Raw genomic sequence first — 21283 nt, 5'->3', positions numbered from 1 at the left:
CATTATTCAGAATATTCCTTTATGACTTCTTGTCCTACATAAAGTTTATACATCCCGTTCTAAACAAAAATGTTATTACTCTTGTACATATTTATTTAGCTAATTTGAATAAAAAATATTCCCTAAAGATTTAAACTTTCCCAAACTTTGGTATTTACTTGATGTTTTCGCTGTAAATCGTCTCCCCTGACTTGTTTCCAAGATATTTATAATCGGCGACTTTCCCCAACTTAGTGTCGGCGACGAAATATCCTTTTAATGGTCGGCGGAGTGTTGGGTCGTCTGCAATTTAGATTAGTCCTTTAATTAAATTAACATTATGATCCCTATCTCAGCGAAGCAGGTGGTCCGCAATATTGCTCTGTTGGAACTCTTTCTTTGCTTTCGTTTATACTTTTCTCGTACTCGGAATATTTTACTGAGTGCCACTGATGTGATTCACTTATCGATCTAAGTTAAGATACTTGAGCTCTTATTAAATTGATAGAAAAAGTATCTCAGCTATTGTGCTTTCTTGTACTGCTGAGACTTTAGTAAAATATCCAGTGGTTCTATGTTCAACATTTATTTATTTGTCGTCGTCTCCGCACTAAGAGCAGCAAACAAAACTTTGTCTATAAATCTGACGAAGCATGTGGTTTTGAACATGTTTCTTCTTCATGACTATCCGTAAATTTTATTTTAGACACGTACTTTTCTGCGATGCGAGAATTTTTATTCAGTTAAAGGTTATATTGATACTATACCCATATATCTAACCGTTTCAGTACAATATCCTCGATCGTATTTCTTGCAAGTAATCCCCGAAAAGAGGTCCAAGTTATTAATGATAGTGGTTAAATAGACGTTTTTGCGCCCCCGAAGGGATTTCTTAAGAAAACATTACCTACTTGGAGAGGAGACAAAGGGTCGCGTAAACTCATTAATATTGTTATATTAGCGAATATTGTTTACGACCCTGTAAAAGTCACAAATATAATGGATGAATGACAAATACATTGTAAATCTACATTTAATTGAAAGAAAAGTTGAAAGATCCAATCAAAGTTGGCGAAATAATATTAAAGAAGATCTGCTAAGTTAAATATTTGAAGTGGATACAATGATTTCAATTAGCCGGTGTATTCCGCTTGTTCATCGGCCGCTCGGGCTCTTTTTCTCTACTTTTCCAGTCTGTTTGCGTTTGTTTTATCTATTTTCCTAGTGCTACAATCTTGGCGGCGCAGGTCAACCGAAAAATTAGAAATATCTCTATCTCAGTCAATCGTTCAATTGAAGGAAAACGTTTCTTTTTCAATGTTTATTCGAGATAAAGATATCAGGCTTTTAGCATCAAATACTTGAGTGATATTTTTATCATTTATTTCTTAATGGATAATAGTCAATTAAAGTTATCTTAATACCTATAAGCTCAGAAAACATCCGTCGCGTATCGAGCCGTGCAGGGATTCCCCACGGCCGTCGATATCTGAGCGGCTGCTAAACTTGTGAAATATTGCCTCTGACATTGACGGCCCGAAGAAAAATTGCCCTAGCGAAGTTTCACCACTTCATTTTGCAAACTTTCACACCAGTTTGTTATCGGTACGCTCTCAGTTATTGATTTAAGTATTTTTCTTTGAAATGTGTGAATAGGATATGATCCTTTTAATAATAAATTCTGTAGAATATGAGGAATGCGATTCGATACTATTGAATGTATGCATATATTATTTCTCACTACATTTCATCGGTAAAATATTGATTCCATTCGCTCAGTTCGTACCTATCCGTAGCACGACAGCTAATTCGAATTGCAATAGAAGAATAGCAGCCGCAAAACAATGCGTCAGCACTGGTTTACTTTTTCATTCGGCGAACCGTAAAAGGAGAAAACGAATGAATTGCCAAAGTTCTCGTTAGAGTGGATAAAACAAAAGTTAACCACCGATTTTCTATTCAGCGCACCCGCTGTTTCAATCAACTACGGAAACCGAAATCGAACAACACGACTTTCTCTTACTGTTGCTATGACTATGCAGTTATTTGTTCATTTGTACAACAAGTAAATTAATTAATTGAACAATTTTTTTTTTCATTTTCTATTGCTATCAGACAAGCTTACTAGATAATAACTTTCTTCTTCCTTTCCCATTTTATAAGGTACGGCCTTGTATCATGCATGTTCAGGCAATTTGGTCTTGGGTGCTGTAAGAAAATTATTTTCACAGGAAAACCCGTATTAAGGCGGAACCTTTGAAAAGAGCGGAGCTATTGGTGTGCTTTACAATAAGTAAATATAAAATGGATTTTAAGAAAAAAGCTACTAAGGCAGTAAAAATAAAGCCTTTTAAACAGGTACTATTTTTACGAAATTCATTATCGTATTGTTTGCTTGCATTATACCAGATCCTCAACAATACTTCGAAGTACAAGACTAAACACAAAGGGTGCCACAGCGATCCCTCTACGTACCAATTCAATAGTCAGGTTAAAAATAAATGTTTGATTTTCACTTGTTTTCCTTTCATGGATATCAGGCGCCATGACATTTAATTTCTATTCCTCTTTGTAGCTTCGGATTTCGAAGCGTGGCATTTGTTTTTACTTTTTTTTTTCTTTTTTGTGTATTTTGCTGTGGAATTGAAAATGATAGCTCACTTCGCAGCCAGTAGGTACGCACGCGGCTCAATCTGATTTGCTACAGTTTACTACCAGATTTTACAATTTCAAGCTTACTGAGTAACCTTTTCATTTACCTCTATACTATTTTAAATACCTAGGTTTTTTTGTTTCATTATTAAAAGAAAGATTCTTTATATTTTATCCACAATGCTCTCCACAGCACTAACAGGATTTAACCTAATCCGGGTAAATCCGGGAAGTACTAACGAGAGTGTTCTGCTCTTATCGTATACTTCCTCAATAAGATATTGTTTTATTTTTTGTATATGTTGATTTTTGGCGAAGTCGTTAATCATAAAAATAAGTAGCATTTTTTTATCATTGATAGAGCGAAAATATTGGTTTGTTGTATAAATATTTAAATGGTACGATTGTTGACTCAACTCGCTACCGATCGATATAGGTAATAGTTATTAATCACGTTTGGTAAACATAGCAGTATGTGAGATTGCACGTTGAAAGTTAGGTATGTACACACTAACGTATGATAAATTCGCTGTGCAGTGCCCCGGGCGTTTCCGCTCCAATCGCTTCGGATGCACGCCCATGCGATCGATCGTGTGAATACACCTTTATCCGTATTTTATTTTTATTTTCATTTATTTATAGGCGCTGTTTATTGAATGTCAACATGGCCCGCTTGCTTTCCAGGTTGTCGGGTAGATAAATAAAATATGCTTCAATGATAAAAATAAAAATCTCTTCAATATTTCTCTATAAAGGTATTTATTTCGTAGTGCATAAAAATGTTTTAAATTTTAAGTAAAAAAAGAAATATGCTTTTAAGAGCTATAAAGAAAGAGTTGATCTTGTCATAATCAGGTTATGATATCGAAACATGATTAAGAATAGGTTGTTAATGTGCAAAAAAAATAAAATTAAAACAGAACATCAACAAGCAAAGTCACTTGAAAAAATCAATAACGACATCATATTTAACAATAAAAGTCACTGAAATTAATAATTTTATTTTGGAAATTGTCGATGCGTCGAAAGCAATCGGCTTGCCAATTGGAACGCGCAATTACTGTTATCACATCGGCCAACAGTCGTGTGCATTAAATTAATATTCGGGAGCTCTGCTGCAGCCGTGAGGAGAACGAACAGGACGGACAGGACAGGACCCCTGGTACAATTAGCAGGCTTTTACGCAAATCAACCTTGTGTCATCAACAGCACAACCGACAGCTGACGTCAATTAAAAAATATATAAAATTGTTTTCAAACACATTCACCCCGCACTAGATATTAGGATAAAAAAAAACTGAAATAAATCCCTAACAGCTTTATGGAGTTCTACAAAAATAACTGTTGAGTATTTTATAACAAACGCTATTTGTTTTGGTACCACTTTAAAAACAATTATCCAATTTGCAAGTGCTCTCTAAAACAATTTGTAAAGAGTTTTCGAGTTATCGAATATTTTAGTTGAGGGATTGTAAAATGATTTCGATTAAAAAAGTTCATTTACGTAGCTACGTAGCATGTAAAATGTTTTGTGTTTAAGTACACATGACTAAGCACCATACCTTGCAACTGACCATTGTTGAGTGCACTGAAATGCTGAGCATTTCTCTTTGATTACTCATTCACGATTCTCCACTAATGCGGACATTAGGCTTTGCTATGCTCAACACATTACCATATCAGGGTCACTGGAAATAGATGACAAACCATTACAATTGGAATAACCATGAATGGATTATACTGATGGCCTTTCTCTCAAAATCGAGCTTTAAGTAATACAACTCCGCAGAATTTGAGAAAGCATTTTAAATTGAAAAACTGTATCTCATTTAGGTACTCGTTTTCTAAAAGAGTAAAATTGGCAACGAGATATAGTTCTTTAAATATAAAACACGAAAGTAAATTATTTTTTGCAGCTTGTCGTATTAACGTCAACTCTTAGATGGTATCGGTCTCTTTGGACAGATCAAAATGTTCGTTCCGCTTTCAAAACCGTAAAGGCGTAAAATTGAGATAAGCTGAAAATAGACCACTTACACCACCCACCACCGGTTTCTGTATCAGCGATAAAGACGAACCGTGACTCTTTTTATTTTACTAAGTATCTGCTCTTGATAAATTATCCGAAATGTCTGCATTCCGAGTATTGAGTAAAAAGATACAAACATTATGAAAAAGCTTACATTAATGTCGAGTTCGCGACATCCAAAGAGAGCTGTGTACAGTCATGAGATATGTACTTTTAAAGTAATTACTAAAAAACAGCGAGCAGCGACATCTATTACGTTAGCGCATTCGCCTTTCATTTTCAGAGTGTCGTAAAAAGAAAACTTGTTATCACAGCGCGCAAACTTTTTAGTGTATGTGTTATTCGGTAAAATTCCCTTTCTCCCATCTCGGGCCGAGTATGAAACATAACTCAATAGTGAGCGTAGGGATTCGGGGGCAACCGAGTGTAAAATGGTCGACATCGAGGGGCATTTTCAAACTGACCGGACTGTCCCGACGCCCACCCTATGCCACCCTGAAATATGTTAGGTGCGCCGGTATTTGACGTTCTTATATCTACACGCCGTGCTTTTAATACAAGTGCTAGCGATTGCCGTTCATGTTTAATACATTCCCTTGAGTATTTTGAGCTAAATCTAAAAAAGCTAAAAAAATTAAAGTGTTTGAAGTCAATTATATGCTGTTGCCAACTTCACGCTGTTAATAAAGTCATGACTAAAATTAGCCAAACAAGTCATTTTCCCCAACAAATAAAAGGTGTCGAGGTTAGAATTTCCTTATACCAAGCGTAAACGTTACAAAATGTTAGTCCACAAAAGGCGTTTAGAAGCTCGTTTTCTCAATTGACTTTTACAACTTCCGAATGAAGTTTAGAAACTGATACAATCTACGTTCTGCAAACTCCGTGCAAAATAATTCTCTGAAGACAAATTCGTAACATTATTTCAACACTAACATATTTCTTCTTTTAACCTTAAATTGATTTAACTACATGCGAGTTATCCTTCATGCTAGGAAATCCAAAGTGACTGCATATATGGGAAACAGATATTTATTACTCCTACGGGAGCCAAACTCACGACTCCCGCGGTAGCCACCTCGACGATGCGGTACCTATCTAACGTAATCTATACTCATACAATACATTTTATATGTCTGACTATAACTCTACGAACGTTGGAGCTTTTATTTCTCTAACATTTCGTCAGATACTTATACAGTTTCTTTATTTCTTCATATCTAAAAGAGCACTCTATTTGATTTAAAAAGCTTATTTCTCGTTTGTGTATAACATATGTAATATGTATATTACATTTCAAAAATATTAGTAGGCACTAAAACAGCGAAATGAATTAAATCTTCAAACGATATTTCGACCAAAACTCCTGCATAAACACATTGAATAATTAATCCATGCAACGCAGATACCCTGAAACTGCAACTGTAACCTAATTATATTTTTTATTTAATTTTAATCATCTTTTGAAATAAGTAATTCTGATAACAAATGAGCAATCGGGCAAACATTTCTAACATTATGCTTTTCGTAATTAGATATAATAAACATCAAGTGAACGTTACTGCCTTATCAATTCCTCATTAGAGACGTACAAGCCCAGTATTTATGTAATAATTTCCTTCGGTATGCCCGCAATATTGAAAATTGACGCTGTAAAAATATCGCGTAATGCCGAAACGGGGAATTCCCGTGCATTCGACCGGAAAATAGCCGACATAAAGGTCCGACATTTTGCTACTGACCGGGGCACGGACGCCGATAAAATATATACGAGGACCTCCCTCGCCGCAAGTGTCCTAATGTTGATAAAACCTGATAAATCAACACTCCCCGACCAAATATGCTCTCAAATCTTTATTTGTAAGAGCTATGTCACGTTTCGGTGGCCTTTTTCAGCGTAGATTTTTGCTAGTAGGCTTTGTCTTTTATTTGGAATGAAATCCTGTTTTTCTTCTTTTTTGAATTGAAGCCTAAAGAATAAATAAAAATGTGGTCCATTCGACCTAATTTAGTGTCTACCTAACCATCAAATTCCAAACGAATTTTAAAAATCTATTCACGATCAGATACCTAAACTAATTCGACAAATTGGACCGCGATTAGAAAAAACTAACACCGTTTAGTTAAGATTAGTTAATTAACACAGGATCTCTAATTGGTTTTCTTGATGCAATTATAATACGTTCCATTCTTCTGACAATGGTAATTTAATATTCCTTCAACTAAGAGCCTTGGTTATGATTGTGTAGGAGTTGATAAACCACAGTCCAAAATAGTTCAAAGGTTTGCCCTTTCGAACTTCGTGGAGCTCTCAATTTACATAGTTTATTTATTTATTTATTTATTAAACCACCTTAAAACTATCATCACAGGACTTATCCTAATACGATAGCTAAGAACTTACTTAACACTATTTTAAAAACTACGTTATTTACAACTATTGTATAATACATTATTCTACTTGGTAATATGGTATTAAATATTATTATTCTACTTATAGCATAAAATAAACAGTAATTCATTTGTGAATTCACCCAAACAACATGTAAATACATCAATCTTTTTATGTAGGTCATTAATTGTGCCGATAGCTCTGGTTAGTGGTGCTTTGGCGAGTAGGTTGGTTCTCGCTGTGGGTACCAGTTGTCTCGTTTACGAGTGGTAATTAATTTGTATTTTAAAAAGGAGCTCGTCCCAAATTTTGTACTTACCTAAAAAGTGTAAGGTATAGGAAGCGCAACTCAGACGCATAAATAAAGTGCGCAACAAGATGGCGTCAGCGACGGCGGCGGTCGGTGTTGCCAGCAATTAATCTCCATTTCCCGCACGCGCCAAATCGCGCCGCCATTACTGGCTCTGTTTTATTTCATTAAATGGACCCGTCGAATTAATGCGCTGCACCGTTTACAAAACCGATGAAAGAATCGGGAAAAACCCGGCATTGAAAGTTTTCTATGCCTCCTTTGTGGCTGTTTACGAAAATTGTCCGACATTTTCTTTGTTTATTGAGGAAAAATAGCCTGTTAAGTCTTCCAGCGACTCTTTTGATATCTTTTTGCGTTGTTTTCGGAATCTATTTGAACCTATAAAGTTTGACATGAATGAATATTCATCTTTTGCTCTGCAAACAAATGTTTTGTAAATATTGTTGTGATACTTTTACCGATTGCTATTACCAGCTTTCACTCAAAGTACGCTCTGTTTAGCAAATAATTAAATACTGAACCACGGGGCTCATAAAACATCGAACTGTTGTTGCTAATCAATTTTCTGATCTACATTTCAATTATGGAGCTTAACTTTCAAAATTAGAAATACTTTATTTAGAATAAGCACAAAGGCGTAATAAGTTCTACTGTTTGATGTAAAGTAAACAGCATTAAACCATTACTATAATGATTCATTATAGTAATGGTTTATCGTGATTAATACACAAAACCGAAAACCTCACAATACGTTCACATACCGCGAGCTCATTAGACATTACAACTATACTGTAAACCAAGTTTTACGAATACATTTTACGGAACACAGATTTGCTTTTATTTGCGTAATTAATCATTGTTTAAAAACATATACGAAGCAACCTCCTAGTAGAAACAAAGTCATAAACAACTGTGTTTTTTGAGAGTCATTATCGACTAAGTATTGTATACGTATTTCGTCATTATCGCTCCCTCTTAATTACAAAGTTCCGTGAAACGTTTACCCAAAGCCATGAAACGAATGAGCCACGTGTAACCAATTCCCCGTCAATAGGGAACGAACGCAATAAAATAAAACATTTCAATGTTCGCTGTATTGTTGCAGGTGCGGACTTTGTTCGTCAGCGGCCTGCCCATGGACGCGAAGCCGCGAGAACTCTATCTACTGTTTCGAGCGTACGAGGTATGTTCTCAACTAATTGCATTATTTTGTTACAACCTGAATGTTACTGATGAATTCATTTGTTACTATCGCACATATTGTTCTGCAGTTCTGTTGGTACAAGTTAGTTGGTTGTAAGTACCGTAGCTAATATTCAAAGTAACGTTCAATAATAGGTGAATATAAATTTGGAAACTGCAAGCTCATTTATAAACAGTAAATAGTCAGTAAGGTGGCTTCTGGAAAACTAGCTATCCGTAACTAATGGGAATGTCAAAATATTTATCGAGAGAAAATAAAAAAGGGAAAAGTACCATCGTTTTCGTCACGCGACTAGATCTCGATTCGGATTACTGTGCCGTAAATATCAAATGTGCTCCGATTCGTAATATTCGGATTGAATCGATTCTGTTTACCGATAAGGGGGATTACACTCGATCCTCGGCTGGCACGGATGGTACCACAAACATAAAGGTGCCTAAAGTTAACCCGCGGGGTTAAGTTTAGTGTGGGTATCGCGTGACTAGGCCGCGCCTGGCACAGCCACGTACCACCTTTTTTGGCAATTTTGAAGATTATTACTCCTGAATACTATTATATTACTGCGACAAGAATGACATTGACAACTGTTTTAATTTGATAATGTTCGATTTTACTCCATTTAAAGCTTCGACAAAGCGATGGGGATTACGTTCAATAAGAAAGTAAAAATAACTCATTGTAATTTTGTTTATACAGGGTTATGAGGGCTCGCTGCTAAAGGTTACTAGCAAGAATGGAAAAACAGCCTCGGTGAGTGTGTGCAAGTAACTTACGCATGTTACATAAGTAATAGTACTTGTAATTACTTAACGTGTAGCTGAGATATACATATTTTCAGTTTGTATCAACTATTTTGCAATCAATCAAGTTATTACACGTGAGAAAGATCTTTGAAACTGAGCCCGTAAGGCGGAAGCAACTAGTATATTACGCCATTTAATGTGCTTATTTCGTATTGAACTAACAGCCTGTTATGTGATATTTGTGGTGTCTCAGTAACGTCGTAAAATATTATATCGACGTGTTACATAAAAAATAATATGTAACGTAAAATGTAACGCGCTACATGATACATTTTCTTGCAGCCGGTCGGTTTCGTCACGTTCCACACTCGAGCCGGCGCGGAAGCAGCTAAACAAGATCTTCAGGTTGGTATTGTCACAAAGTCTCATAGCTCTAGAGTTTATTCTAAACCGCTACTACTAAACATTGAGTTTGACCCAATATAGCATTTGGATCCTTTCAAACACATTTGGCTCGATATTGGAGCGAACTCAATAAAATATTTTATTCGTAGATAATTGACAGATAGAATCTCGATAAAATGTTACTAAAATGATATTTTTCCTACAATGCGGAAAATCACACAATAACAAAAAGTATCCACGTACACTACTACGCCTAATCAGTTTGACTGGCTTCAGAACACAGTATGATAGGTCCGCAGTATCTCAATGAAAGACTGAGATATGTTCTAGGTATTCGAAGGCCAATACGCTATTGTAAATACTAAAACATGTATAACGCACGGTGTTACTAAACCTCTTCTCATCACATGCCTCAAACACAGCCAATGAGCACTATAGTTAATATTCTCATTGTAGACTTGGAATAACATTTCCCTGACTCGAGTAACCGCATCGTAAGTTACGCTAAACCCATGCACATACAGAATAGACCACGTCGGGTCATCAAGTCGGTGCTATTCAGCTGTGAGGACCGACGCCGGAGTGTGATCATGTTACGGTGTAAATACGCAATGCATGTCACTGTTTGACAGGTTTTGATGTCACATCCTAAGCACTGTGTTCCGTCACCATAGCAGGCGCAGGCGCGGACCTCTCGATTCTATCGATCTATCCATTGTTCAAACGAAATTAACGAACCAATTGTTTTAATGTTATGTCCCTTACACATAAACTGTCCCGTTTAGGTTTGTTGAAAACTGTTTTTGCAGTATGGTAAAAAAATAAATGACAGTAGTTAAATATATCGATGGTATCCAAATAATGTCCACTTACCGACGCCCTCCTAATCCGCGCTATTGCTGGTCGCTCGTACCGGTCGTCGTGCCAACGACGGTGACTGGGAGTTCGTGGCGGCCGACCCTTCCATCGTCATTATATCGGAGCGCCGCACCGCTCGCGGCTGTTCACAGCAGGGCGTCCGGTTCGACCCCGACATGCCGCAAACGATTCGGCTGGAGTTCGCTAAAAGCAACACGAAGGTCAGCAAGCCGAAGCCGGCAGTTGCCACAGCCGCGCCAGCTGCACACCCCGCATTGATGCACCCACTCACTGGACGTAAGTACCGCCGAACGCACACACCGCCCGGCGCTCGCTCGAAGCCCCACACCCATACCGTACCTCTACACACTAATAAAATCGCACGACCTGTGTCTGTGCCGATCCTTACACTATAATGCTCGTATCCTCACTATTGCTGCCCAGACGTTAGACTGTAAGAGGGTTTAAGTAGGCACGTAATGGGTACGATCGGGGCGTCGAGCAAACGCGAAGGGCAAGTATCTGTGACCGCTTACACGTACCACGCAAGGCCTAGCTCCGCGAAGCTATTGATTGATCTGTCGGGTTCTTACCACTGTTGTCAACTTTTACATGTTTTCATGATAACACATTCATGAATTTCTATTGCCTACGAAGGCCCGAAAATCAGTAAAAAAATATAATAATTAAAATGGTTTCGAAAACCGTTACTATTTTAGTTTTATCAATTTTACCTATTATTTTGAGAATAAAATTTGAATTCCGTAAGTAATTTTAAGAACCGTGAAAACATGTTTTAAGCACATTGTAAATAATAATTTTCTATAGCAGTAATCTAATATCACATCATAGTTACTTCGTGCGAACTTTGAATTCGTTAACAAACTGACACAGCTTCGTTGTTGGATGTCGTGTATGGTCGGTGACGTGGTCGTTTGGTGTGCAGACCTAGCGAGTCCGTTCTTCCCGGGCGGCGGCGCGGAGCTGTGGCATCACCCGCTGGCGTACGGCGGCGAGCTGCCGGCGCTCTCGCACGGCCTCGTGCACCCCGCCATCCACCCGCAGATGGCACCAGTTCGATCCTACCTCTGACTAGCTGCCGCCGATAGGCCACACCACGTATGTTGTATTTTCTATTCTCTTATGCTGGCTTTCTACTTCTCACTTGAGGGCTTCTACATACACTTGTTCTAACAGATAAATGTTTTACACCCGTGTGTTGAGGCCCTCTCTTCATTGCACAGGCTTCCGTCTGTTAGTCGCTATTGTTCAGCTTTGCAGTTGGTGCAGGTCATTCGCTAAATTGCTCAACACTTTTACTCTTGCCATTTTAAGTTGAATTATGTATTACTGTGTATAGAAATAAAGAGCAGGTAACCATTTTGCGTTCTACGTACCTGATTTAGTTTCTCGTAAAGCATACAGCTTGAAGATGAAGTCTTTAAGACAGCCATTATCAAACGTAGAACGCAGAACGCTTGACCGCTCATCGAACGTGCAGTTTCTTATGCTATTCCAACTTTAATAGGAGTTTGGACCTTATTATCATGGTAATAATGTCCAGACCCCCCTGACGCTGGGTGCTTGCGTGCTGCCCGCGCCCGCGCTGGGCTCGCCGGGCGCGGCGGTGCCGGCGCACACCGGGCCCGCCGCGCACCCCGCGCACCCCGCGCCTCCCTGCTCGACGCTATTCGTCGCCAACCTAGGACAGTTCGTCTCCGAACATGAACTTAAGGAAATATTTAGCAGGTACGGCAATAGAAATAAACTAATCAGCAATCATTTATGTGCAAAACGCTTCAAATTTTCGACTGGAAATAATCTACCGGAATCAATTTAAAAATACAAAGTTTATATTTCAAAGGAACCATATTTCCAGTCGAAAAATAGCACGATGTTATGTGCATGATCACGCAACACATAATAAAATGAAACATACAAAAGCATTGGAATATGTATATGAAGTTAATCAAATAAAACTTTCCACAGTGCATGTTGCACCGAATATCACAATGTCGTCCACGTAAAACATTGTTGGGTTATAATTTTATGTTTCGATTTTGGCTCTACTATGTCTCGCACAAACTTTTAAAGTGTTTATTTGGACGAAACATGTTTGCTAAGGCACATGGTTTGTGTGAGACCTGAAGCCTGCACCCGTACCACCCTAAGCATGACGAACGTCACTATATCTCCACAGTTGTCACAACTAGTCGTACGTTAGCACTATAACACCACACAATATGAGCGCCGTGAATATTACTTTTTATGTTACGTATCGTGCCGCACACACCAACCGCGATATTTATATCCGCAGCATTAAACAGGATGACAAATGTCGCACTATTTAGTTATCTCTTAGAATTTAGAAGCACAATACGAATAAAATGGCTTTCTAAATAAGATTCACTGTCCTAAAACATTTGACCATCAAACATTGTTCACAAATGTGGCATTCTCTGAATTTAGCTACAAGATGCCACCACAGTAGGTCAGTCTCAAAGTCACACAGAGTCATACTGAGGGGGTACGAGTGGGCACAATAGAGTGTGATGGTACAGCTGCCCGGGGTTCTCTCGCCTGCGCCTGCTGAGCGGTGGCAGCGGCGGCGGCAGCTCGGGCCCGGTGGCCTTCGTCGACTTCGCTAGCCCGGCGGACGCGGCCGCCGCCCTCGCTCGCCTGCAGGGCGCGCTGCTTCTCAGCTCTGAAGGCGCCATCCACCTCGAATACGCGAGGCATAAGATGGCACACAACGGCTGGATTCTCGCACATGAAGTATGCACGCGCACTCTCTTTAGTTCCCACAGATCCATCTGACTGATCATTTAAATTCACGAGTCTGTCATTATATGCAACCTTAGGTGTTCAGTTGATGTTCTTATTATGTCCACTTCGTAAGCCTATCTGCAAGATTGTTACTTTGATAATGACAGATTCAATTAAAGTTAAGAAAACCTGCTAAAAAGTGTAATCTTTATAAGTGTTATCTGGCATTGTTTCGACACTCATACATCAGTACAAATGTAATGAGTGTTGAAGTCCTGCGTACTAATGTTTCACTATGCACCACGCACTATATAGAGTTGCCGTTATGCCTGCCTAACTCGTAAGCCGTAATAGACACGTAAGCTATCGATGTCCGAATAGAGAATAACGTGTTTGTGATTGCAGGGAGCCAAAAGCGGAGAAGAGGGCGAACAGCATTAGCTCGTTCGTAGCTCTCGGCACTTGACAACCAGCTAACTGAGGGACGCGCTATCTAGATCCTCTGCATCGCATCGGACCGGCGCCACCAGGAGACCGGGCAGACCTCATACAACCCTTACGTCCTCACTAGAAGCTCTGTCTCCTATTCTGTTATGTTTACTGACTCCCTGCGTCAGAGGTGTGGTGTTATTCGTTTATACCAAAATTAGCAAGTGTTAATTGTATTATTATTAACATTCCAGGTTATTGTTTACTGTTCAATGGTAAAATATTATTATTTAAATCTATTAATTTCCTAATGTAGCTTGTTTATTTAATATTATTATTCAATTTATCGTGTAACATAAGATTTATTTACAACTAACTTATTGTACGGTAAAGTTTGTATATTTGTTTTTACAAGGCCGATGTATACAACTGAGAGGATTTGTTATGAATATAGTGTATTACCAGAAATTAAACATTTTAGGATATATCTCATTCGAGTAAGCTAAAAACCAAAGGTGCCCTTCATAGAAAGATTACGTTTTGTTAAATAATATTTCAAGTTGAATGATTTAAATGAAGTTGTATGTAATAATACGATACTTTTGTTTTAGCCTCGATAATGTTAGCGTATTTAAATGAATTTCATGACTATTTCAAATTATATTTACCTAATACTTTCTTAGTAATGTTTATAATGTTCAATCACTCGTTAAAGCGCTGGCACTCTAGTGTTGGTCTTACGATCCTTTCTACCTGTAAATGGAATTATTGCAATAATTATAATATTCGAATAGGACTCGATGCGATAGGAGGGGAAGCCCTCGGAGCTGCTTGTGAGTGCATCGGACGCTGAACAGTCGCGTGCGCACGCCACTGACCTGTTGAGTTTGTTATGTCCCCTTCTGTACTTAGGTGACTATCAAAATTTCTTGTGCCTTGCGATAAAACAATCCTAAAATCGAATTACGATTGAACTCTAGACTTCGTGGCTACACAAGTTGGAGAGTTAATTTGGAAGTTCTGCATTGTACCACAACGGGTTCCCTCACTCTTCGCGGTTAGTATGCGATGCGACACAATCGAGATCAGTTCAGTCTTGTCTCTTGTTGCGAGAATTTAGCCTTGGCCTTATGAGAGTTAAATAATTAAATGTAATCATTATATTAATTAATATATAGTTATAATTAGCCGGCGACGTGCGCGCCGACGCTGAATAGTGAAACATTATTCTACTATCTGCATGCTTTGACGAGCTTTTTGGTAATAATCTAATTTAAAATTTAGTAGTTACTTTTATTGTGTAATCGTTAGGTGAATAATATAATATTAGATAAGGGTATTTATTGTAGACAATCAGCATAGTTACATTACTATTTAATGAAAGCTATTCATACATAATAATGAAACAATGTATTGAAATTTAAATTTACTGAAATGTTAGGATTAATCAAAATGAAGATTAATATATTTTTTATTTTTAGCTAGTTGACTATCGCATACAGAATGAATACTTTGTTACCTACGTGTCGACGAAACGGTGACGACATAAGTACACTACAGTGCGAGATAGCAATAAACCAAAAATGAAATATTAATGTTATTATAGGTATTTAGTGACGTATTCTGCTGATGTAAACATGTAAAATTTACAAAAAAAAAGTAAAAAAAAATCCCTGCTTAGGCTATAATAAATAAGGTTTTGGATATTTGGGTTACAATGTTGACGCGACAGAAATCTATTGAGGTACTCATGCGACTGTTGTCGGTCGCCGGCCAGAGCTACCGCATGTGAATTCTTATGAAATCTCTTAGTCAATATTTAATAGAAATTTCGTCAATTTTTGACTTAGCAAAATTTTATACATTGTTTATAGTAACTGTAACTTCACAATGTACCGAACGTCGTGGCGTATAGACCAAAGATAAAGGATTATACATAATTTTAATACTAACCTCAGACCGTACCAAACTTGTATTTTGTAGGCACATTGTACTGCAATGTTTAGTGGACACGACAAACAATATTTTGAAGCCACAGCAGTTTATGCAGACATCATTTGTTTACGGACCCAAGTAAGGCTGATGCCACGGTGATACTCGAGGACACCTAGGATAGCCATCTTATTGTACTGTTTTATTGTTACCTACTTTTGCTAATGTTACAGCCGAAAATCACTTTATTTAAAAAAAAGTTTTGTATCCAAGCCGATTATTGTCTAATGGAAATCAATCATTGTTCTGTATTATAATATTTTGTGTCACTTAAAGTCTCCTGACAGTTCAGATTCTCTTATATATTATTAATTATTCATTGTCGGTTATAATAATTAAGCTAAGTCAATGTTCACTTATTTAATTCGATATATAATGCTAATTCGTGTGTAAGTAATTGTGTAATAATGTAGTGATCTCCCATACCTTCGGCGAGCGACGTCCTTAGGCGCATACTAAAATACAACGAAAAGTTTATTTGTTCTTTTCAGTTGTTCTGTGTGAGTGTGTCGATGACTCTGCCTCGTCAATGACGATCAATATTAAGCTCTCTTCAGGCGTGTATCATCTCTTTGAAATCTCTATCGTAGTTATAATGTATTGTAGAGGCATCGACAGACTCGGGTTTGGTTAGCGAGGCGCGCGGACGTCGCCGCCGCCATGATTCCGTCCAACAACCTTAGATAGCGAGTAAGAGACGTCCAGTGGCTGCGGACACGGCTACGTCACCTTCTGCGGGACTACTCGATACATATCATCATGTAATATTTAATGTGTAATTAGGAATAAAAAAGCGGTTTCATAGAGACGTTTATTCTGTATTCTCGTCTACTACTTATAATGCAATCGGCTACATGTCACGCTAAACCACTTTTGCGTTTCCGAAGAAATTTTTATAATTAGCTTTGCCGTAATTTTGTATCCTTTCACTCGGAATTATCTCTACTTGTGATTAATTTAATTTCTAAGGGATTTAAACACAAAAGTTAATGTAAACCATATAAAAGATATTTTCTTAACGTTTACTGTGAAATCGAGTAGATAGATGATGTTCGGATCGACGTTGTTAATGTAAAGACGCGTGACATTGGCCCGCATGTGATAGGGTAGTGTAGGGGTGTAGCGTCGCCTTGCAAGTTAGGTTAAGTGAAGCGGTATCACACAAACGCCGTGCATCGGAAACATATCAATTCTGTGCCCCTTAATAAATTTAGTTAAATATCTACTATTCTAAGAGATACAATATGAATAGAATAAAGAAGACAAAATAATCGGAGTATCAAATACCTGCTAAGTGTTGTTTTCGTACGTTAATGATATGGATTAGAGATTGTGTTGATCGTGAATACGCATAGTCCCCGAGTAGTGTCGCGCAACTTTCCCTTTGTTTGTCGCTGTAGACATCGTACGTTACTTTATTGTTACTTTAGACTATATTAACATGGCTTAATTACCAAATTACTTTAACAGTTCGCTTCGTATTCAGTATTAAATGACATTTTATTTTAATTTCGGCGACGAGAGTTAGTGCGTTGCTGAAAACTTATTTGTATATCGAGCAAAATAAACCATACAAACTATATAGTTAGTAATTAATTGTTAGATTTGTGTGACTTGGATTATTTAAATGCTTATAGAGCAGAGGTAAAGTGTTATTGTGGTTTAAGAAAAACATAATGACATTGTAAAAATAGTGATAAAATTAGCTTAATTATCATTATTACAACTTTTATAGATGTTCATTACTTTTCTTTTCTTACTTCATGGAGTATTGTGGCATTGGAGACGTCATTGTTAATTCAAATAAATTTGAGCTCATCCTCAATCGAAGTTTTTATTGATCTTGCACCCTGTCTGCGTCAGGCCGCTACTGAGCTGCCGAGCTACTGAGCTACCGAGCTAGCGCCACTGAGCTACTGATTGTCTCCAAGCGTGAGTCGAAACAACGTTACTACTAACGTATTCAGCCATTTCATAGGAAAATGTTTTATAAATTAGCCGTAGGTAACAGATCTTTATTAACGAAATAATATAATCATTGTTTTCTTGGACGAACTTATGTTCAATATGTGTCTAATAGTTAATAAAAATAGTACTTTTATAGGTGTCTAGTTTAGGATAACTGAAATTAGATATAAAATTGACAGTTGAGCTTTTAAAACGTTGCTTTGTAGAGTTTGTCTGCTTTAGTGCGTCCTTTTGTAAAATGAATTCGAAGCAAATATATCAAAATACAACATTTTCTTCCAATTTAATTTACAAAAGAGCGCAGATAAAATATTAAATCTCTTTATTTGGATAATAATTATTGCAATGTTGTATTTATGTTATTATTAGTTTTAAAGCATTATAGGGTCCAAAGATTGGGAATAAACATTATGTGACAATTAATGTTCTTGTTTCTTTTACTTCGGACTGTGACATACCTGGATAGCTTAGTCAGAATAACTAGAATGTGAAAAGCTAATGAATAGTTTCCATTCCAACCTACTAAATATAAAGGAGGTATAATTTCAGCATACAAAGTTGAATAATAAATTCTAAATTGTATGTGCAGCTTGAAAATTGCGATATTAAAGTAGTTTTTAATGTCAACTAACTTGTTTAATCTAGTAACAAAGTAGGTGTGCAGAGCATCATTGGGGAGTTAGTAATTATTTAGACAGTCGAAACTTGGCATGGCCTCGTTCTGCGGCCCCGGCCAAATTAGTATGAATATCATTAATATCACATTAGCTACGACCGACGTACGTATGCCGGTTGAAATTGCGTTACCAGTTAATATCAGGATGGATTTGGACCGGATTTCCCGTTTAACTAGAAATGTTTTGTAAGAACCAAGTGGAATAATTATTTGGCAAGAACAATACACACGCATATGCCAACACGAGCATTTCATTATTAACTTGTTCGTAGCGGTAAAGTTACGATATTTCCAGTAAAAAATAATTTCGTAGCAATTTCGTAGCCGACTGCTACGAAACTCGATATCGATAATAATCGGACGGACACGGGAGCCCAGTTCACGTTGGCGCTTATTCAATGTTCATCATTTATTTGATGGAGCTTTTGCTTACGAATACCTAAATAGGAAATATGCTTAACTGAAAAATATTATAGAAGTTCAATTGAAGTATGAATTTAGGTACACTACCTACTGGTATTATTGAAAAGGCAATAAGCTGTCTTGTTGATACAATGCTGCCTAAAGAAAATGATGCGGTTTTCATCGAGCAGTCACATATTCAGAAAAGGAGTCTTGGAAATAAAGAGCAAAAGTAAGTATTGTAAAGAAATGGTGAGTATAAAGTAGTAAGACGTAACCTGCTAGTGGGTTAGATAGTTAGGCTCTTAGGAAAAGCCAACGATATTAGCCGAAAAACAAAAATAAGCCGAAATTCAAATCATTGATATTGCCTACATTCATAAAGCTATATTTAACTAGTATAAATCACAATAGCAACATGCGAAGTATATTTCAAGATATAAAAAATTGTAGCTATTGAAGGACATCAGTAATCTTTTATTCAATTTTTCTAAGAATTTTACACGACAGACTGACTGGTCATTTTGTAATACAATATCTACACAGTTACAGTATAAAAGTAGGTACTTACATGAAGCTAATAAAATAAATATCAATAATGAAAATGGAGTGAACGCAGTCGTAAAAACCGTATACTTATATCCGAATCGGGCAAACTCATGAAGTTTTAAATAAGGTTTTAAGTCTGGTGTAGTAAGTAATGTGAATAAAACAAGTTGTGTAAGCCATCCAGTGGCGGTTATGTGCCTCCAGAGAATCAAGTTTAAAAGGACTCTGTGTTCTCAGCAAATTGCCTAGCTCCTGTTCGGTACACTCGTTAAAACTGTTTCACGGTATGTTAGTGCTTAAATTATGGTATTTAATATGTCTGTGTACGTACAACTTTATGGTTAGGAGACTGAAATATATACTATTATAGTGTCTAGCATATTGAGATATTTTACCCGAACAGTGACTTAAAATTCATCTGAAATGAAATAAGCACGATAGGTATCTACCAATAGATGGTGATATATAATTATTTGATAAAAATATGGTGACCAGAACTCCATATTACTCTCACACATACTATATCAAGCGCCTGTGTTGACTCCAGCGAATGATCCCGGCTCAGGTAATCGCACTCGCGGGTCACTGCGGTGATCACTAATTGCGCTCAATTTCACAATACACCTACACGCGAGTTGCACAATTCGTCATTATTTTTGGGGAGTGATACACTAGTGTACCTACACCAGAAAGTACATACCTATATTATTCTATCTATCTATATATATATATCTACGTAGGTATATATATTAAATTTTGAAAATTCTATGTAAACTAGGTATATTCTATGTAAAATATTGCTTTTTTTTTATTAACTAGTTTATGCATTGCAGTGCTTTAATATAAGTTTAGGCAGTGTTCACACAAAGAGCAAGTCTCTTACAAAACAAAGATTAATAACCGTTCAGAAGTAAAAAAATGTTTCATTTCAAAATAATATATAGGTTATCATTCATTTAATTGAAAATATTTATCACACACATCAATATCGTATCAGATCATTGAATATCGTTTATAACGCTGTAACACCGTACATAGGAACACATACATTTGACTGTCCAAATCAATCAGTAACAATTAGTGCGAAATTCAATTACGATTCAACATGTTTTGCAGTACCAATAAATCGAATTGCCGGTTCTAGCCCAACATTTCTGGTAGCAACTGATTATAGTTCCCTACCTATGACGTTTCTACACCATATTGATAAAAATATTGCGTTACTACACAGAAGCATTTGTATTAGAGTCTGTTTGCCTGCCTGAAAAAAAGAATAAAATCATATAACTTCAACTTCGAACAGAAAGAGGAAGTTGATGAGCAAAATGTCAAATAAGAGAAATACGTCATTGTAAAACTGATACTTTTAAACATAATTTCAATACTAAGTAACGCTTCAACAAAAATGAAACATGCCCTTCTCCATTTTTACTAAAATACTGAAACCAGAAACGAAATTAAATTTTCCGAAGAATTTTTAGGAATAAGTAACCTACCGTGGAACGTGTCCAGTCGAGAAAGGAGTTTCATCTAATTAGTCTTATCAACTAGCTTCATTTACAACGTCGACGCAGCCAGACAGTTTGTTCCAAATAAACTTTTTACCAAGTTGAGCTGAGAATTTCTGAAGAATCCTTACCGACGACGATTCCATTGCTAAGTGGTAAGAATGTGGTAGATACTGGAATGGGACTTGGGTACCTGAAGTCTGAGCTTGTTATATTGTTAAGAATTTTGCGCTGTGGGTAGTAAAGTAAAATTGGTTTATATTCGGTGCAACATAAATAACAAGAATTAAGATATCTAGCTTACTAGTTAAAATGAAACATAGTTACTCACTATTTGCGGTCTCATTTTTTTATAGTAGCTTGTACAGATTACAAAATCCGAGCTTTACCACATACTCAAGTATAGCATATTTATATC

The 21283-nt window shown here is 36.9% G+C and overlaps 1 protein-coding gene across 1 annotated transcript in view; it reads left to right on the top strand.

Annotated features, from left to right (window-relative positions):
* The window catches only part of LOC124633663 (protein couch potato), a 154629-nt gene extending 136476 nt beyond the window's left edge, over window positions 1-18153 (top strand). The window contains exons 3-10 of the mRNA XM_047168966.1: window positions 8471-8548; window positions 9266-9319; window positions 9655-9717; window positions 10728-10872; window positions 11522-11649; window positions 12140-12324; window positions 13137-13350; window positions 13747-18153. Of these exons, the coding sequence (XP_047024922.1) occupies window positions 8471-8548; window positions 9266-9319; window positions 9655-9717; window positions 10728-10872; window positions 11522-11649; window positions 12140-12324; window positions 13137-13350; window positions 13747-13782 (903 nt within the window). The 3' untranslated portion in view covers window positions 13783-18153. The remainder of the gene's footprint in view (window positions 1-8470; window positions 8549-9265; window positions 9320-9654; window positions 9718-10727; window positions 10873-11521; window positions 11650-12139; window positions 12325-13136; window positions 13351-13746) is intronic.
* The last annotated feature ends 3130 nt before the right edge of the window (window positions 18154-21283 follow it).

This window comes from Helicoverpa zea, chromosome 10 (assembly GCF_022581195.2).
Source record: "Helicoverpa zea isolate HzStark_Cry1AcR chromosome 10, ilHelZeax1.1, whole genome shotgun sequence".
NCBI classification, from domain to species: Eukaryota; Metazoa; Arthropoda; class Insecta; order Lepidoptera; family Noctuidae; genus Helicoverpa; species Helicoverpa zea.
This window is presented reverse-complemented; position numbering and strand designations above follow the sequence as displayed.